The following is a 19919-nucleotide window of genomic DNA, read 5'->3' on the forward strand; positions in this document are numbered from 1 at the left end:
ACTCAAATTGAAGGGCATTCTATTCGGTTTGCAAAAAGGTTCGATTGGTATTTCTGTAAGATAGCTCTAGTAGCACTTAGTTGTCTTTAACTTCATTTGAAACAATTTTCTTAGATTGTATGTGACAGGTGTCATATCAGCCCACATTAAAAAAAAGACTTACCAAAACTGGTGAATTTTTGTGTAGCCATTTTAATATTGAAGATGGAAGAAAAAATGCAACATTTTCCGCATATTATGCTTTATTATTTCAAGAAAGGTTAAAACATAACTGAAACGCAAAAAAAGAATTGTGTAGTGTATGGAGAAGGTGCTGTGACTGATCAAATGTGTCAAAAGTGGTTTGCGAAGTTTCGTGATGGAGATTTCTTGCTGGACAATGCTCCACAGTTGGGTAGACCAGTTGAAGTTGACAGCCATCAAATCGAGACATTCATTGAGAAAAATCAACATTATACCATGCAGGAGACAGCCGGACATACTCAAAATATCCAAATCAAGCATTGAAAATCATTTGCACCAGCTTGGTTATGTGAATTGCTTTGATGTTTGGGTTCCACATAAGTTAGGCAAAAAAAAACCTTCTTGACCATATTTCCTCATGCGATTCCCTATTGAAACGTAATGAAAACGTTCCGTTTTTAAAACAAAGTGTGGGGCTTCCCTGGTGGCGCAGTGGTTAAGAATCCGCCTGCCAATGCAGGGGATACGGGTTCGAGCCCTGGTCCGGGAAGATCCCACATGCCGTGGAGCAATGACACCCGTGCATCACAGCTACTGAGCCTGCGCTCTAGAGCCTGCGACCCACAACTACTAAGCCCGCATGCCACGACTACTGAAGCCTGTGCGCCTAGAGCCCGTGCTCCGCAACAAGAGAAGCCACCGCAATGAGAAGCCCGTGCACCGCAACAAAGAGTAGACCCCACTCTCCGCAACTAGAGAAAGCCCGTGCACAGCAACGAAGACCCAACGCAGCCAAAAAAATAAAAGAAAATAAAGAAAATAAATAAAGAAAATTTTAAAAAAAAGTGTGACAGGAGATGAAAAGTGGATACTGTACAATAATGTGGAACGGAAGAGATCTTGGGCCAAGTGAAATGAACCGCCACCAACCACACCTAAGGCTGGTCTTCATCCAAAGAAGGTGATGTTGTGTATATGGTGGGGTTGGGAGTCCTGTATTATGAGCTTCTTCTGGAAAACCAAATGATTAATTCCAACAAGTACTGCTCCCAATTAGACCAACTGAAAGCAGCACTCGACGAAAAGTGTCTGGAATTAGTCAACAGAAAACGCATAATCTTCCATCAGGATAACGCAAGACCACATGTTTCTTTGATGACCAGGCAAAACCTGTTACAGCTTGGCTGGGAAGTTTTGATTCATCCGCCATATTCACCAGACATTGCACCTTCGGATTTCCATTTATTTCGGTCTTTACAAAATTCTCTTAATGGAAAAAATTTCCATTCCCTGGAAGACTGTAAAAGGCACCTGGAAGAGTTCTTTGCTCAAAAAGATAAAAAGTTTTGGGAAGATGGAATTATGGAGTTGCCTGAAAAATGGCAGAAGGTATTGGAACAAAAGAGTGAATACGTTGTTCAATAAAGTTCTTGGTGAAAATGAAAAATGTGTCTTTTATTTTTACTTAAAAACCGAAGGCACTTTTTGGCCAACCCAATACAAAATAACTGACCTTTATTCTTAAAAAATATCAATGCTATAAAAGACAAATGAAGGCTGAGGAACTGTTCCAGATTAAAGGAGATAAAAGAGACAAACAGTACAAGGCAATGCACGATCTTCAATTAGATCCTGGATCAAGGGGGGGAAACTGCCATAAAGTACATTACTTGGACAACTGGTGAAATATTAATGTGGACAACAGATTAAATAATAGTATTACAGTCATGTTAAATTCCCTGAATTTGGTCATTGTATTGTGGTTAAGAAAATAACCTTGTTCTTATAGCAATGATATATTTAAGAGTAAAAGGACATTATGTCTGCAACCAGCTCTATATATCAGAGGGAAAATCATGTGTGGATGAATGGATGGATGGATGGATGGATGGATGGACCGACCAACTGACCAACAGATCAATGGACTGTCATCCTCTAATGTCTTTTATCATATCCTTCTTTATCATATATGTTTAATGCCTGACTTTAAGGACTCTGAATGATTCATCTTTGTATTCTCAGTGCCTCTTAGCACAGTGCCTGGAACATTTTAGGCTTCCAATAAATGTTTGAAGGTATTGATAGAAAGAAATAAGAAAGAAAACAATGATATAAAAAAGGCTGTGCTATACACATGTTTGTGATCCCATATTACTAATCCTGGACATCAATCCTAAGGAAATAATACAAAGGAAGAAAAAAGTACATAGTATAAAGTTTGTTTCATAGTAAATGTTCAATAAATGGTAGCTAACTCTGTTTTTATTGTGGTATTATGCACAGTAAAAACTGGCATCAAGTTGTTGTCCAGGAATAGAGAAAGAGGTAAATATGAATACTTATTTCACTACTGTGTGGCCACTGAAAACTAGAATTGTGAAGTCCAAGTAAAGGCAGGGAAAATTACTTAACAATGAATGAAAAAAGCAGAAAACAAAAGTGTACATATAATTACAAACACTTATGCATATGACAAAAGCTTGGAATACAATAACAAATATCATAATCACTACCATGTTAAGAAAATAGCATTCTTTGGTGATTTTTCCCCCATTTTACTACTTTTTATAATGTCACTACTTACATTTGATTATTTAAAACTTTCAAAGGATAGCAAATACTAAGTGTAGAGGAAAATAGGCACTTTCATAAACCACTGGGATTTATGGGATTGTAAACTGCTTAGACCTTTCTGAAGGGTAATTTGACAATATGTATCAAGTTTTTAAAACGTCTAGCAATTTTATTTCTAGAAATCTATCCCAAGGAAATAATTAAGAGTGCATAGAAAGATTTAGCTATAAAAATGTTCCTCACGACATGGAATATAATTACAAACAGCAAAAAAATAGTCACTTGTTTCCTTTATCTGCTCCATTAAATAAATAATGGTACATCCATACTAAAGGATATTATGCAGCCCTTTAAAAATGTGCTTAAACATATAAGATGTTACAAGTGAAAAAAGATTATAAAAGAGTATATATACATTATGGTTACATTAAAATTGCATGTATGCATAAGCATATAAAATGGTCTGGAAGAATATACACCTGGTGTTAAGCGAGCTTAACTATATTCATCTTGCTTTGGTAATAAGAAAAAAATTAATTCAACTTTGTACAGATTTATCAACCCTGAAATCTGATAATCTCAGTGCAGGTCCCCATTATTTCAATGCACAACTTTATAGTTATTTTAGACAAAGGTAAGAATGAAACATTTCACTAAATTTGAAAAACATCTACAAATATCCCAGCATCTATTTGCAAATATTAATTTTGAAACTCCTAGAAATATTATGACAGAACTTGGTTTGAAGCTGGCATATAAAAAACGCAGATGAACCAACTATTAGCCATGATTCTGAGGACCAACAGAAAGTAGCATTAATAATCCTGTTAATAATTATAAGTGGTTATAAAATATAATTCCAGATTGTTGCCATAGTAACTATCTTTTGTTTACTTTGCCTCCAGATTTATGCATCAAGACACCATGGCACTGCTCCATCTTGCTGGGACTCACCATAATTTTTTTAAGTTTCTTTAAGACAAACATTTGTTAAAGTTGGATACATTTTGTTGAATCTTGTGTGTACAAAAAAAAAAAGAAATCTCTTTGCCAAAGTATTTGCTCTCAATGTTTAAACAGTGATTATATTAAAGAGCTAATTATCTAATCTATAATTAGAAGCTAGTCTAATTTGTCCAGGAAAAAAACCTCAGTATGAACTGACCAGGTTAGAGGGGGAAGGGGAAGGCAGGAAATGGTATATTATGCTCATTTCTCCCCAACCCTCACCTTCAAATCCAAATGAAAGACAGGTACCAATCCCTTTTCCTAATGAGACCTTGATATCTGGATATCTGAGACCTTGATAACTAGCTAGCAAAGTTCAATAAAACTAAAGTACCTATAACTCACTTGCAGAATGAGGACAAGGCCAAAATGAGAAGCAAAACTAGGCCTGAATTCCATGGGCCACACCATTCTCTCCTCTCTGTCTTGGCATTTAAAAATGCTGTCTTGAACTTGTTTCTTTTCTTTTTTTTTTTTTTTAACATCTTTATTGGAGTATAATTGCTTTACAATGGTGTGTTAGTTTCTGCTGTATAACAAAGTGATTGAACTTGTTTCTTGATCTTTCTCACCCATGATACTGTGAGCTCTTTGAAGGAAGAGACTGTATCTGTAAGATTTATCACAATATCCCCGATGCCTAACCAATACCTGAAATAGGAACAGCTGCTCAATAATGCCTTTCACTATTATAATGTTCTCATTTTATTATTGTTTTTATTTTTATTATAGCAACAAAACAACCACTATTTATTGAGCATTTATTAAATGCTAAGCACTTTATATACATTATTTAACTAAATTCAACCCATATGACAACTCTAAGCAGTAGGTATTATTACTTTCATTTTACCAATGAGGAAGCTGAGTCTATAAGTGATGGAGGCAAAAATTGAAAGAAAGAAAATGAATGAATAGACAAATGACTCCAAAGAATACTGAAGAGCAGAGACCCCTTGTGCATACCACAGAAGCTTTTCTGTTAGTTCCTAACCCTTCTCGCTCCTTTACTTACTTCACTATTACTTGCCCTCCTACCATCAGTGGTTCTTAGCCCTTGGATGCACTTTATAATCTTAAGGGAAGCAAAAGAAGAGGGGAGGAAAAAGGGGAAAAAAGAAAACAGAAGGAAAGAAAATGCAAGCTCAAGCACATTCCAGAAATTCTTACTCGGTTATTCTGGAGTGAAGGAGAGCAGTAAAAGTGGGAAGTATTTTAAAACATTTTATAAACTGCCTTATTGTATTACTGACACTATAAAACATGTCTCTCCCACGAAGTGCTTTTAACAACCATTATTTCTTGAGCACTTATTACACAGCAGGCACTTCTCATGTGTACCTCATCTACTCCTAAAAAGCCTACAAAATAGGCATTTTTTCTGACATTATGAAAAATTTCCAACATACAGAAAAGCTGAATAATTGTTCAGTGAAAACCTATACATCCACCACCCACAGTCTATTGCATTTTATTATATTTGCATTATCACATGTATATCCATCAATCCATCTTATTTTTTATGCATTTCAAAGTAAGTTGCAAATGCAAGAGAGGCATTTTAAAACTTCGTTTTACAGATAAAAAGAACCTAAACTAAAAGAAATTAAATAACTTGCCTCAAATCACACAATAAATAATTCAAAGAGCCAGAGATCAAATTCAGGTCTAACTGAAGACATAAAGTAGCTCAAGCCTATATGTATGTTGTATATACCTGTTTAACAGTGAAATTTTTGCTTATTTAATTAAAGAAAATTATCAGTGTATGATGCCCACTTCCATATTTTTATATTTATAAAGAACCCTGCACCTATAAAGTCATTGCTTATCTAAGCCCAATTTTTGGCCAAGCCAAGATTCCGAATAATGAAATTTACCCTAAGAAATAACTGATCTACACACAGCACAGTTCCTTGGATAAACTCACAAAATGACACCCAGGCTATTAAACAGGCAGGAATAAAAAAAGATGAAAACACACCAGCACCACAAAGGCTTACAGACAAGAGTAACAGAAACTAGGAAGAAGTTTCATTAATTACAAGGCATGTAGAACTGGACTGAAGAAAACATTACCCAGGTTTCACTCCCGGACCTCTCTAGAGATCACCTCATGAAAGGGAACCTAACTCAAAGGAGACTTATACTTCATACTTTCCCCCTGATATCTGCTGTTAGTTGAGTTATCGAGAGTCTGTATCAACCAGCAAATTGATCATGCACTACTCTTGTCTCAGCCTCTCCAAGCTTTCTACCGCTATTTGGAGAGAGCAACTAACATTGTTTTTTGTTTGTTTGTTTATTTGTTTTAATGGTAGGAGTGAGAATGCATATTGGAGATAAAAAGGAGGAGACTAACTGAGCCATCTGGCTTTCTAGGAGGAAGAGTCCTCACAAGTAAAGCCAACTCAGCAAGGATACAGAAAGGAAAAATTTTGGTATCCATACATGTTGGAGAATGTAGTCTTTAATATATTTGATTATTACAAGCATTAGAGAATTCATTATGGGGGTAAAAGTAAACCACACCTCAGCACAGAGGAACTACAATCGATCAATACCTACTAATACACAGAAAGTGTACATCTCCTTGTCCTCAAGCTATAGATCTGTGAAAGGGTTTAATTATCACTCAAGAGGACAACAGAATTCAAAGAATATCTACATGAAGTCAGAGGGTTGGGCAGGGAAGTCCAGATCCTATAGAGCTTTCAGGCCACTAAGTACAGTATTATGACTTTTACTGTGAGTGAGATGGCAATGCGGGGTTTGGGGTAGGGTTCAGATATGATCTGACTTGCATTTTTTCAAAGTATCACTCTGCTTCCTATAATGAGAAAAAGGGTATAAAAGAGCAAAAGCAGAAGGAAGAACAACAGTTAGAAGTCTAATGCAATGATTCAAGAAAGAAATTAGACTAGCATGATTATCATTATGCTAGTGATTATGGTGGAGGTGGTGAGAAGTAGTCAGGTTGTAGATGTATTTTAAAGGAAAAGACAAAAGACTCTCTGATGATTTGAAGTCAGATATGAAGAAAAGAGAGGAATAAAATATGACCACAGATATATGGCTTGAGTAACAAGAAAGGCAGAGTTCCTATTTGCTGAGATGAAGACAACTGTGGAAAGCACAGGCTTCGGGTGGTGGTGGGAGGGGAGCGCAAAAAAAAAGTGTTTAATTTTTGACATATTAAATTTGAAATGCCTATTATACAATAAAGTGGAGATGTTGGGTGTATACTGGAGAAACATAGCAAAAAAAATTTTTTTTCCTAGAACACAAAGTCAAAAGCAAAATGGGCTGGAGGTATCAGTATGAAATACACACACACACACACGCATGCACGCACACACTCTAATCTGTCCACTGAGAACCCTAGAAGCTATGACTCCCACGTACCATCAAACACACCCAACATCCAAATTCTGGTTCCTAAATTACCTTCCTCACTAAAAGGAATCAGGGCCCCATGGAGAAATAACTGATTCCAGGGCTAGGGAAGGGAAAGCACAAAATGAGCCTGGAATATCTTGCTATGCCAGAAAGTAAAGAAGTGCTCAAAGAATAATGGGGATATGACAAAAATACACAAGAGCCACCCTGAATGGGCCCCCATTAACCAAATCTGGGGCACCTTAACCATCAAAATAAATAATGATAATATTATATCACACACTATTAAATAAAATAAAGCCTCATGAATCCATACTGACATGAACAAATGACTGAATGACTGAATGAGTAAAGGAAGGAGAAAGGCCAACTAATAAATATAAGGAGGAATGATGAACTTAGAAAATCATCAACAGACACTAAAACTAATGGGTGAAAGTTTTGATGAGGAAAGGGATATTTACAGAGTCTCAAAATATCTCCTTACAAATAACTCGTAAATTATAAAGGAAAAAATGGCAACTTTATGGTGGAGAAACCTGGCAGGCCCTACTTAAAACAAGTAATAAAAGTTAACATCACAAATATTGGGATCACCAATATGCCTAATAAGATGTCCTAAGAAGAATACAATGTCACTTACATGGTATTCCTGCCAAAAATGCATGATTTGACTCTAACCATGAGGAAACTTTAGTCAAACCTAAAATGACAGGCATTCTGTAAAAAAACTGGCCTCTGCATTTCAACACTGTAAAGAACAACAAAGCCTGAAGAACTGGTTGAGATTAAAGCAGACTAAAGAAAAAGATAAACAACAGCTAAAATTTAAATGACACACAATACTAAGTGTTGATAAGGATGTGGAATAACTGGAACTCTCTAACATTGCTGCTGAGAATGCATTTTGGACCACTACTTTGGAAAACTGTCTGGCATTATTTAGTATAGCTAAACATACCTTTATCCTGTGACCCAGCAATCCCACTCCTAGGTACATACACAAGAGAAATGAATGCATGTGTCTAGAGGTGTGTCTACAAACATACAGGAGCAGTCACAGTAGCTTTATTTTGTAAGAACCAAAAGCTAGAACAAATCTTTTTTTTTTTTAATTTTATTTTATTGTTTTATACAGCAGGTTCTTATTAGGTATCCATTTTATACATATTAGTATATATATGTCAATCCCAATCTTAATATACATCAACAGAATGGATAACTGAACTGTGGTATATTCTACAACTGAACAACTCATAGCAAAAAAAATGAAACGAACTACTGACACATGCAACAATGTGGATGAATGTCAGTGAACCTTCTAGGGAGCTGGAAACGCTCTATATCTTCATTTGCATTTCACAGAGGAATACATATGTAAAAACTCATCAAGCTGCACATTTAAGATTTGGATACTTCAATGTATATATGCCTTATATAATTCAATTTAAAAAACAGAAGTCTTTTAAAAAGCTGGTATGATCCAATTCTGATAAAATAAATACTAAAAAATGTGTATGCATAGAGAAATGTCTGAAAAATTTCAAAGGTTTTAATTTCTCAGAGGTGGGATAACAGGTAATTTTACTTTCTTTATACTTTTCTGTATTTTTCAAGAGTATTTATAAGAATAAAAGTTACTTTTGAAAAGCTATTTTCAGACTTCCCTGGTGGTCCAGTGGTTAAGAATCCACCTGCCAATGCAGGGGACACGGGTTCAATCCCTGGTCTGGGAAGATCCCACATGCTGCAGAGCAACTAAGCCCGTGTGCCACAACTACTGAGCCTGCGCTCTAGAGCCCGCACGCCACAACTACTGAAGCCCGCATGCCTAGAGCCCATGCTCCACAACAAGAGAAGACACCTTATTGAGAAGCCCACGCACAATAACAAAGAGTAGCCCCCGCTCACCACAACTAGTGAAAGCCCGTGCACAGCAATGAAGACCCAAAGCAGCCAAAAATAAATTTTAAAAAAATTTCAGAAAGTTATCAAAAAGGTGCTGGGTATAGCATTAGTCCTATAAAAATCCTAATACCATGAGTAAATGCTAATTGAGTACACTAAGGGGCTGAGACCTGTCCCCAAGCAACATATTGCTCATGGCTTCTCATTTATTGCACTTGCCACATAACTCACTCAAACCCTGGCAGAAATTCAGAGTAATTGAATCTGACACCTCCACACACCAGACAGTGGAAGTTCAAAAGGATTTCAATATCATAGTTAAAGGGAACAGAGACGCTCTCTCAAGAGGAGAGGAGTGAGTTGGCTGAATACATATAGGCTGGCTGTAATAATTCCTAGAACTTGAACCAACACTTTCATAAAAAGACCCCCACTGGTTAAAGTGCTTGCTTATGTGGATTCTATATATTAGGTGAAAAAGGCAGGCTACAAAATTGTATGTATGTGATATACATATGTATGTATAAACAAAGTTATATATGTATACATAGAAAAAAAGACAAATCTAGAGTCTCTACCACCAAATGTAAACAATAATTTATTTCTAGCTGGAGAGATAGTAGGTGATTTTCACTGTCTTCTTTATAACTTTATAGGCTTTATTTTAAATAGGTAAATAACACTTTCATAAATTTTTTAAACTTCTTTTAAAAATTTTGGAAACACATTTCAAAATACACATACCTGTATATTTACGTGGTTGAACCTAAGTTAATTTAAGCATCCATCCAACACACTTCGCATTATAGTCTTAAAAAGAGATAAATCCAACCACAACATGAGCTCAAGTATGAACATATACCATATAAGCTACAAATACTAGCCAAACACCATGCACTGTCAACCATATCAGATTAAATATACCCCCAGCAGATTTTAAATGCATCTGGCATTTTTCAAGTACATGTATGTTTTCCCCTACAAGTCTATGAGTTCTTCAGGGCAAGGACCATATTTTATCTCATTTTATATCCCCAGAGATGATAGTCATTAAAAGTTTGTTGATGAACTATGACTGACTATATACCAATCTCTTAAAAGCAACAGATCACCAGCTGCTAACTAAATCACATACAGAGAATGCCTAGGAGCTCAGACTGTCTCATTCCCAAAGAGAGAAGACACACACAGGGGATGGTAGGGTTGAGGAAAGAAAATGGGACGGCAAAGAAAAGCCCAACCATGTATCCAGAGTCCATAACCTAGGAAACCAGGATATAGTCTTGATATATGAACTCTCACAAAGACTGTGTACTCGTTGTCAGAAATGAGTAACGTTGACTTTGAGAGTCTAAATGACAAAAACACTTATTTCTCCTACAGAAATAAACATGAACCAAAAGAGTCAAGAATTTACATGAAAGTGCTTAAAACTATAAGAGTCTATGAAATACTATTTCTAATTAACTACAAAAGACATCCCTCTACATTCAAACCAGGCTGGAAAAGTCCAATACAAAAAACAAACCATAAAAAGGGATCTGAGTCCTAAATAAATTTTTTTAAATTTATTTATTTATGTTTGGCTGCATTGGGTCTTTGTTGCTGTGCGCGGGCTTTTCTCTAGTTGCGGCGAGCGGGGGCTACTCTTCGTTGCAGCGCACGGGCTTCTCACTGCAGTGGCTTCTCTTGTTGCAGAGCACGGGCTCTAGGCGCACGGGTGCGTGGGCTCTACAGCACAGGCTCAGTAGTTGTGGCGCATGGGCTTAGTTGCCCCGTGGCATGTGGGATCTTCCCAGACCAGGGCTCTAACCCGTGTCTCCTGGATTGGCAGGCGGATTCTTTTTTTTTTTCCTTTTTTGTTTTAATTTACTTTATTTTTGGCTGCATTGGGTCTTTGTTGCTGCGTGCAGGCTTTTCTCTAGTTGTGGCAAGCGGGGGCTACTCTTCGTTGCGGTATGCGGGCTTCTCACTGCAGTGGCTTCTCTTGTTGCAAAGCACAGGCTCCAGGCGCACGGGCTTCAGTAGTTGTGGTGCACAGGCTCAGTAGTTGTGGCTCGCGGGCTCTAGAGCGCAGGCTCAGTAGTTGTGGCGCATGGGCTTAGTTGCTCCACGGCATGTGGGATCTTCCTGGACCAGGGCTCGAACCTGTGCCCCCTGCATTGGCAGGAGGATTCTTAACCACTGTGCCACCAGGGAAGCCCTGGCAGGTGGGTTCTTAACCACTGCGCCACCAGGGAAGTCCCCTAAATAAACTTTTTATCCGTATATGGAGTTCTCAGTTTCTCTTCCAATTATACAAGCAGTGTCTCAAGATTCTAGTTACACAATGTTAGACACATCCTCAAGAAGAATGTCTTAAGTGAAGGAAAGTATAAACAACTTTTAGCTTTCAGTGACTTTTATATAAACTAGGATGAATTTATGAAAGAGAGCCTTTGCCTGTCAGAAAACCTAGGCAGTGTTAAATAAGTTTAACTGAATACGGAGCCTCTAAAATGTATCTTACCTTTACCTGTGAGACCTTTGGGACACTTAATGGCAAAAACTGGAGTTGTGAGACAAGTGGAGGTCCAAGGACATGTACAGGCAGAACAGTGGACTGACCTTGAAGCAAAGGCAAAATTTGGGGCTGAGTCAGCTTTGGCTGCTTCTGCAACTGTTAAAAAAAAAAAAAAGATTAAAGATAAACTCTCCCATTTACAGTAAATATATTGATTATATATTTAAAATATATTTAACACTTCACCTCACCCCTGAAATCTGCTGGTAATGTCCCACTAACTGCTGGGATGGATAAATTTTCCCTGGAACATTTATTTCGGCCTGTGGGTTGTTAGAAACCATTTGAGAACCCATCATCTGGTCTGAGGAATAGGCTATACTGGGCTGATTTGAAGCATCTGAATGTATAACTGATCCAGCTCCTGCCTCAGACAAACTGTCACCTACGGCAAAGAAAACAAGTGATAAGTAGAAGAGAAAAACTTGAAACACAAGGTCCAAATAGCATAGGAAATGGTAAGTGTTTCTTTAATTCTTTTCTTTTTTACTCTGACAACCTGAAACAGCTTCAAATAAAATATGTACACTGCAGAATTAATAAAAAACCATCATGTAAACTCTCCATGTTGATACTGTGGTATAACTAAAATATTCTTAGTAAAACAAACCTACAAAGAATTACATAAAAGTCAACTCGATTTGCTGGCCGTTTCATGTATAGCCTAACTAATCTATGTTTGCCATTAGGATTTCAGTAAAATCTAAGTAGCATATTCTCATTCTCCTAGAACCTGGCTAGAAAATAATACTGCCTTTATGGAACGACTGGTTATTACTATGAAAATACTGTGTCTTTCTAGAGAAGAGAATGCATTACAGCAGAAAAATTAGAGAAACTGTGTTAATTTTATACTTGGGTCTAAAATACGAAAGTTCTTAAAGTCTAGAAAATTCCCTCTTGAAGAATAAATTCTATCTTTAGTTGCATATCTTCTTTACTAAAGGATTTACGTTAGACCCTTAAAAATGGTAAAAAGATTATAATCCTTATTCAACTAGTACCTTGGACAAGTCACTTAACAGAACAGTTTCTTAATTTTAAAATAAGGAAACTATCTGGCTTGCCTATTTCAGGGATTTTGTAAAAGAATTAATGAAATGATAGATAACAAAATGCTTTGAAACATACAAAAGTACTATTTAAAGATAAGGGAATACAATTACACATTTCCTTTTATAAATTATAACTGTGTTACCTGTAACAGAGGAGCAATGCTGTTGTGGTTTTCTTTGCAGAAGCTGTTGTCGCACATGTTGATCAACTTCAGTTTCTTCACATTCAGCCCCGCTGTGCTGAGCAGGAGGAGGGGGCAAAGTTGTATTTTGGGGCTGAGGGAGTACATTCCCCACAGACTTGCACTGGGAATCTCTGCGTTCTTCCAAACAGCCAGCTGGCTTCTTTTCCCTTGTCTTCTTTATCAGGGTCACCCGGTCTCTAATGGACTTAGCAACAGCTTTGGAATCACTTTCATGGAAGAATCCTGACTTGACCTACAAACAAAACATAATAAGCAAACCACATCTTTAAGATTTTTACTTTTATTTTTTACTAGCAGTTGTTTTCTGCCCCCAAATTCCAAACGCTATTAAATAACAGTTAATTTGTTTCTATGTTCTTTCTTAATCGGACATGCATAAATGCCAGAGACTTTAGTAAGAAAAACAACACTATTACCAAGCATTGTTGAAATAATTCTGGCTTTAAACAAAAACAAACAAATAGCTTGATATTTCAGTACATGCAGTCTTATTACAGGTAATTTATGACTGCCACTAAGTTTTGTGAAACATTAAAAAGGTTTCCTCATTCAACAACAGTAAGTGTCTACAATGTGCCCAGTATTGGGCTCTGGAGACATATAAGTGCCTAAGCTGGTCCTTTGTCTTATATGCACACACAAGCTGGTGGTGAGAGAAGGATAAAAACAACATAAGGGGCTTCCCTCGTGGCGCAGTGGTTAAGAATCTGCCTGCCAAGGCAGGGTACATGGGTTTGAGCCCTGGTCCGGGAAGATCCCACATGCCGCGGAGCAACTAAGCCCGTGCGCCACAACTACTGAGCCTGCACTCTAGAGCCCGTGAGCCACAACTACTGAGCCCATGTGCCACAACTACTGAAGCCTGAGCACCTAGAGCCCGTTCTCCACAAGAAGAGAAGCCACCGCAATGAGAAGCCCATGCACCGCAACGAAGAGTAGCCCCCGCTCGCCGCAACTAGAGAAAGCCCGTGCACGGCAACGAACACCCAACACAGCCAAAAATAAATAAATAAAGTAAATAAAAATTTTTTTAAAAAACATGAAATGAAATAAAAGGTAGAAATGAGCTGCTGCAAAAGCCCTAAAGGAGCACAAGCCTCTCTGGTGAAAGCAGAGAAAGTATCATAGAGGAAGGTAAAGTCTGACCTGGATTAAAACAAAACAAGGAACTTGCAGGCTATTGAGGGAGAGGTAGATGAAGTTCAGAGATCAACACTCTAGGCAGAGGAAGTATGCTTATGGCAAAGTGCTATATCTTACGAGGTGTTAGAAGAATGACAGAAGAGAAGTTAAGGGCTTATTGTCTGAAAGGAACAGGGCTGAGTAGCAGAGATGACTTGAGGAGGTGCCATGGCATATTATTCTCAGTCCTATGATCTGTTTTTTAAAGCATACCTTGGGGGTCTGCAGACTCGGGGAAATTTCATTGTAGTTGATAAATGATTAAAATGTTAGATGGAATCCATATATTTAATTTCACTCCCTCCCAAAGTTCAAAAAACACTCCCAGAGTAAATGGATTTTTAAGTCATAAACTCACAAGGATAGAAAGAATAAAGGCAACAGCAACAACAGACAATGTTTTGGACATTTGAGGATGTGGAAAACAAATAGATAATAACTGACCTAGTGGACCTGAAAAAGATGAACCAGGGAAAGCTGAAAATCATTCCCATTTATACTGAATAATACTCATAACACACAGGAACTGGCAGTACCAGGTACTTACAGAACTGGGTAAAGTCAAAAGAGATGACTAAAATAAGGAAGACTAAGTGAAAGGGTTTTGAGAAGTAGTTAGGTATTAGGTCCCTGTGCTCCACCCTCCAGTCCACACCTTTGGGTGATTGCTTCTTCCCTACCCAAGAAGTCTGTAATTTTGTTCTCTGGAGAGGGTAAAAGAGGATCATATCTGGACTAGGGAACACCAGGCACAGTTGAGGGTATGGCTACCATAACAAAAACAAGAAGATTAAATGACCATATGCATACTGAACGCCATACGCAGAAACCCCCAGCCCTCTTCCCCACTTGGCTACCAAAATACCAGTAACCAGATCCTTACCCTCCAGGCAGGAGATTGAAAGATGCTTCTCTGGAGAATCTGGCTAATCCAAGAAGAAAGACCCACAAATATTTATGTCAACGATTCCCCAATTATTGGCCCACCCAGATACTTGAGAATAGAGGTTAACAAGTCTGACATAAGCAATCATACCATCCAATCAGCTTGTTAGTACCCGTCATAGGCAAAATCATGGCCCCTCAAAGATGTCCCATCCTAATCCTCAAACCTGTGAATATGATGAGATATCACTCCCATTATTGAGCTATACACAATTGACCTTAAGACAGAAAGATCTGGGTGAGTCTTTTACCAGCTAGTGAAGGATTAAACTTGCCATTCCTGACTTTGAAGATGGAGTGGGAGCATGTGAAAGGACTGAAGAACAGTCCCTAGGAGCTGAGAGTGACCCCCAGCTAACAGCCAGGAAGGAAATGAAGACCTTAGTCTTACAACTGCATGGAACTGAACTCTGTCAACAACCTGGTTGAGGCCAAAAGCAGATTCTCTCCCAGAGCCTCCAGCTAAGAGTCCAGGCCACCAAACCTTGATTTCAGCCTGTGAGACTCTAAGCAGAGAATCCAGTAAAGTCTACCACGACTTCTGACCCACGGAACTGAAATAATAAAAGGGTGTTGTTTTAAGCCCACTAAATCTGTGGTAACTTGCTATACTGCAATAGAAAACTAATAGTCTTCTACTATTGATCATGAGCAGCCAGCCCAGAATAACCAGAAATATGAGAAAAGCCTCTAACAAGAAGATGGAGCACAAAACCAATTAAAAAACCCCAGCAACTTGGAGAAAAGATACTATGCAGGGAGAAAAAAAGTGTCAAAAACACTCTCTTCACTAAAATTACAGAGAGGTGCCATAATATCACATCCACAAAACAAAGAACAAGACGTTTACTCTAAAAAAGGAACAGACCAAAAAAAACAAAAAACAAAATGAAAAGGAACTCCTGAAATTAAAAACAAGATAGTAGAAACGAAAAACTCAATGGAAGAGTTAGAAAATAAAGTTGACAATATCTTCCAGAAAGGAGAATAAAAAGACAAAAAGATAGAAAATAGAAAAGAACATTGGAGAAACAGTCCAAGAGGCCAAACATCCAAATAATAGCAGTTCTAGAAAGAGAAAACAAAGGGAAAGAACTCAACAATAAAATACTTTTAAGAAATTTCCCAGAAACTAAAGGATATGAGTCCACTGAGTATCCAACACAGTGGATGAAAACAGACCCCAACCAAGACACACTGTGAAATTTTATAATCCTGAGAAGAAAGAGAAGATATTACAAGCTTCCAGAGAGGAAAAAATGGATCACATGCAAAAGATCCAGAAAACAGAACATCTTTGTATTTCTCAATATCAATACTGAAAGCTAGAAAATCATGGAGCAATGACTTTAAATTTTTTTAATTGCCAACCTAAAATGACTTAGCCAGCCAAATAATCGATTAAATATGAAGACAGAATAAAGATGTTTTTAATACATGCAAGTCTCAAAGAATTTACCTCCCATATACCCTTTCTTAAGGAGGTGGCAGAGGAAGTGGGCCACTAAAACAAAAGGTAAGCAAAGAAAGAGAAAGACATGGGATTTAGGACACATGAATTCCAATACAGGAGAGAGGCAGAGAAGTCTAGAATGATAGTAAAAAGAAAGTTCCGGGGCTTCCCTGGTGGCGCAGTGGTTGAGAATCTGCCTGCCAATGCAGGGTACACGGGTTCCAGCCCTGGTCTGGGAGGATCCCACATGCCGCAGAGCGACTGGGCCCGTGAGCCACAATTGCTGAGCCTGCGCATCTGGAGCCTGTGCTCCGCAACAAGAGAGGCCGCGACACTGAGAGGCCCGCGCACCGCGATGAAGAGTGGCCCCCGCTTGCCGCAACTAGAGAAAGCCCTCGCACAGAAACGAAAAAACCCAACGCAGCCAAAAATAAAATAATTAATTAATTAATTAATTAAAAAAAAAAGAAAGTTCCGTATGATAGTTATGTAGCAGATCATTCTAGATTCTAATCATTCTAGATTAGAACCATGTGACTAGAAAGATAGGCATGTTAAAGGCTATCATCTCCAAGATACCCACTGTCAATGTCCCATACTCCTTTTATTTATTTATTTTAATTTATTTATTTAATTTATTTGTTTTTGGCTGCGTTGGGTCTTTGTTGCAGTGCGCGGGCTTCTCATTGCAGTGGCTTCTCTTGTTGCGGAGCATAAGTTCTAGGCACATGGGCTTCAGTAGTTGTGGCTCGCGGGGTCTAGAGCGCAGGCTCAGTAGTGGTGGCACACGGGCTTAGTTGCCCCGCGGCATGTGGAATCTTCCCGAACCAGGGCTCAAACCCGTGTCCCCTACGTTGGCAGGTGGATTCTTAACCACTGCGCCACCAGGGAAGCCCCCATACTCCTTTTAAACCTGAGGACAGAATGCCCAGGTGAGCCTGGCTCAAAGTATCTGGACTTTGATAATTTAACCACATGCTGCTGAATCTCCTGCACCCCCTCCCTCCAAGTACTGCACAGCCTGGATCGGGCATGGACATACATTCCACCCAACAGAAGTTATCTGCTGTCTTCTACTCTTGCGGGGGGAGCAGGTCATGGGGAGATGAGAAGTAGAGAAGTCAGAGGGGCCCACTCCCCGTCAAACCATATTGTTACCAGACAACTAATTTTTCTGGTCTGCACAACAGCCCTCTGGTGCCCTGACTGTGGTGAGCCATGTGTGTTTCCCTGGACTCACACATGACCTCACCCCGATGACCTCCCTAGACTCGGCTCTCATAAACTCTTAGGGAAGCTGGAGCCAGATTCCGAGACCGAGAGACTGTTCAGCTTATCTCCTCCTGGGCATCTTCACCTAACAGTAACTTCAGTAACCAGCTAGGTGTGTGTTTGCCACTCCGGTTTTCAAAACAAAATAATATATATTATTTAGGTAAACTATAATGAAAAGCAAAGGAATGAGTAACACAAAAGTCAGGGTAGATATTACCTGTGGTGATGAGGGAGAGGAACGCAAGTGGGGGGTGGGGCACACAGGTAGCTTCTAAAGTTCCAGTAGTGTTCTATTTCTTAACAAAAGTAGAGTTTTACTATTCTTTATACGGTACATACAAATTTAATATACTCTGTTGTAGAGATATATTTCACAATAAAATTATAATTTAAATAAAGAAAATAAGAGGAAAGAAAGCAATCAGAAGGAGAAAGGAATCAACCCTGATACTATAAGGGGAGGGGAAGCCAGTGGTAGGATTCACTTACCATTTCATACGCTACTTCTTCAGGTGTATCTGTTTCTAAATTGAAACTGAATTCAATAGCTTCATTGTCTTTATGCTTGCCTTTCAATTTTTTAGGGTCTTCAACCCAGAGCCTTAAAGCCAGAGATGAATTTGAGCAATCATCTTCCTCCGCTAACTCCACCCTTAGTCCTGTATCCTCAGCAAAAAATGCGTGGTTTAGTAGGTCCCTGACAGACAACCTAATAAACAAAATACAAATCTGTTATCAATTCTTCCAATCATAAACAAGATATAGAGCACTTAATTAGTAAAAATTGTGTCAAAGTAACAACCTGATTTAAAATTTTCTATTAATTAAACCGTTAATCTGCCTTTTTATAAAAACCAAATCTTATATCCAATTTATTATTACCAAGGATGCAAAGAAATCCCAACTAACATGCATTTGTAGTGATCTTAATTAAGGATTATTAACAGTAACATATCTAGATACTGAAGTTTAACATACCTAAAGGTATGCCTAGAGATAATTAGAGAAGTGCTGCAGTAAATGTTAGATGGACTGAGTATCTTCCCTAAGCCACTGGCTTAAGTTACTAAAACTCACACAACAGATTGTTGGCAAAGGAAACTAAAAACTCTTCGAGGTATATAAACTCTAAAGTAAATTAGGAATTCAAACACTTTTACAAATGTTATAAATAGAAGTCATTAACTCTATTAACAATAATCTAGTCAGTGTACTTCACTCTTTAGAGAACGCCATGGGTGAAGCTAATTCAGTTCAGCAAAGTCACACGGTTTTCTTAAAGTATTTAAGTCCAGTATCCTAGGCCAAAGTATACACATAATGGATACAACTCTAGCCTAATATTAGGGATTAACCATCTCTGAAGAGAAAAAAGCACAGAGGTTCAAAAGATTCTTTTATAAGCTGGGAGAGTTAATTTTCTTTTCTTTGACCAACTTCTAAAGTAGATAAATATATCTATCTATATTACAGGCCAGTGAGAGCTACAACTGATGTATTCCATAGTTTGTATGTAGAAAGCCCCTCCTGAACTATTTAAAACAGATAAAGCATATTGACAGCACGGTATCCTGTAAGTTGAGGATTTTCAACCTTCTACATTTTTAGTGATCAAAAGACAAACACTTAACTAAGACAGTTTTATAAAAAAGAACAAGCTTGTTCAGGCTAATTAGTCTTAAGGCTAAGGTGAGATGTGTTTAAGAAGGCACAACCAAGTTAAGCACTCCACTTCTCAATGAAAGTTTTGCCTAGATATTTTTACTAAGGAATAACCACTGCAATAGCAGCAGACAATATCATTCATTAAATACTTATTACTCTGTCAGGTATTTTATATGCATTCATTATCTTTTTAACTACCAAAATAATACCTATTTTTAGGAACAGCTAAAGTAAGTTTCTCAAGATCACACTGGCTAAGTGTGAGTCCAGATTTGAATATTATTCTGCTGTGGAAGCCTGTGCTCTTTCCAAAACACTAATGTGCCATAAATCCTTTTGAATATTCCAGTGTTCTTTGGTAATAGATCATAATTAAAATGCTGTACAAACAACAATCAGAAACCAAACTAAAATGGCTACTTCAACACAGTAGTTTTAGCATAGCTTAAAAAAAAGCATGCCTAAATTACTACGACTCAAAAACAACAACAACAAAATAAACA

The 19919-nt window shown here is 37.9% G+C and overlaps 1 protein-coding gene across 11 annotated transcripts in view; it reads right to left on the minus strand.

The window, feature by feature from the left end:
• Window positions 1–19919, minus strand: part of WNK3 (WNK lysine deficient protein kinase 3) — a 398421-nt gene that overhangs the window by 326232 nt on the left and 52270 nt on the right. For all 11 annotated transcript variants that reach the window (XR_014258450.1, XM_082445069.1, XM_082445070.1 and 8 more), the window contains 4 exons: window positions 18241–18460; window positions 12834–13128; window positions 11827–12020; window positions 11582–11731 (listed from right to left, as the gene is read on the minus strand). Coding sequence is in view for 10 of the 11 variants with exons in the window: in XM_082445069.1 (XP_082301195.1) it covers window positions 11582–11731; window positions 11827–12020; window positions 12834–13128; window positions 18241–18460 (859 nt within the window). In the remaining variant the exon portion in view is untranslated. The remainder of the gene's footprint in view (window positions 1–11581; window positions 11732–11826; window positions 12021–12833; window positions 13129–18240; window positions 18461–19919) is intronic.

The sequence above is a fragment of the Balaenoptera physalus genome, assembly GCF_965194825.1.
Source record: "Balaenoptera physalus genome assembly, chromosome: X".
Taxonomy (NCBI): Eukaryota; Metazoa; Chordata; class Mammalia; order Artiodactyla; family Balaenopteridae; genus Balaenoptera; species Balaenoptera physalus.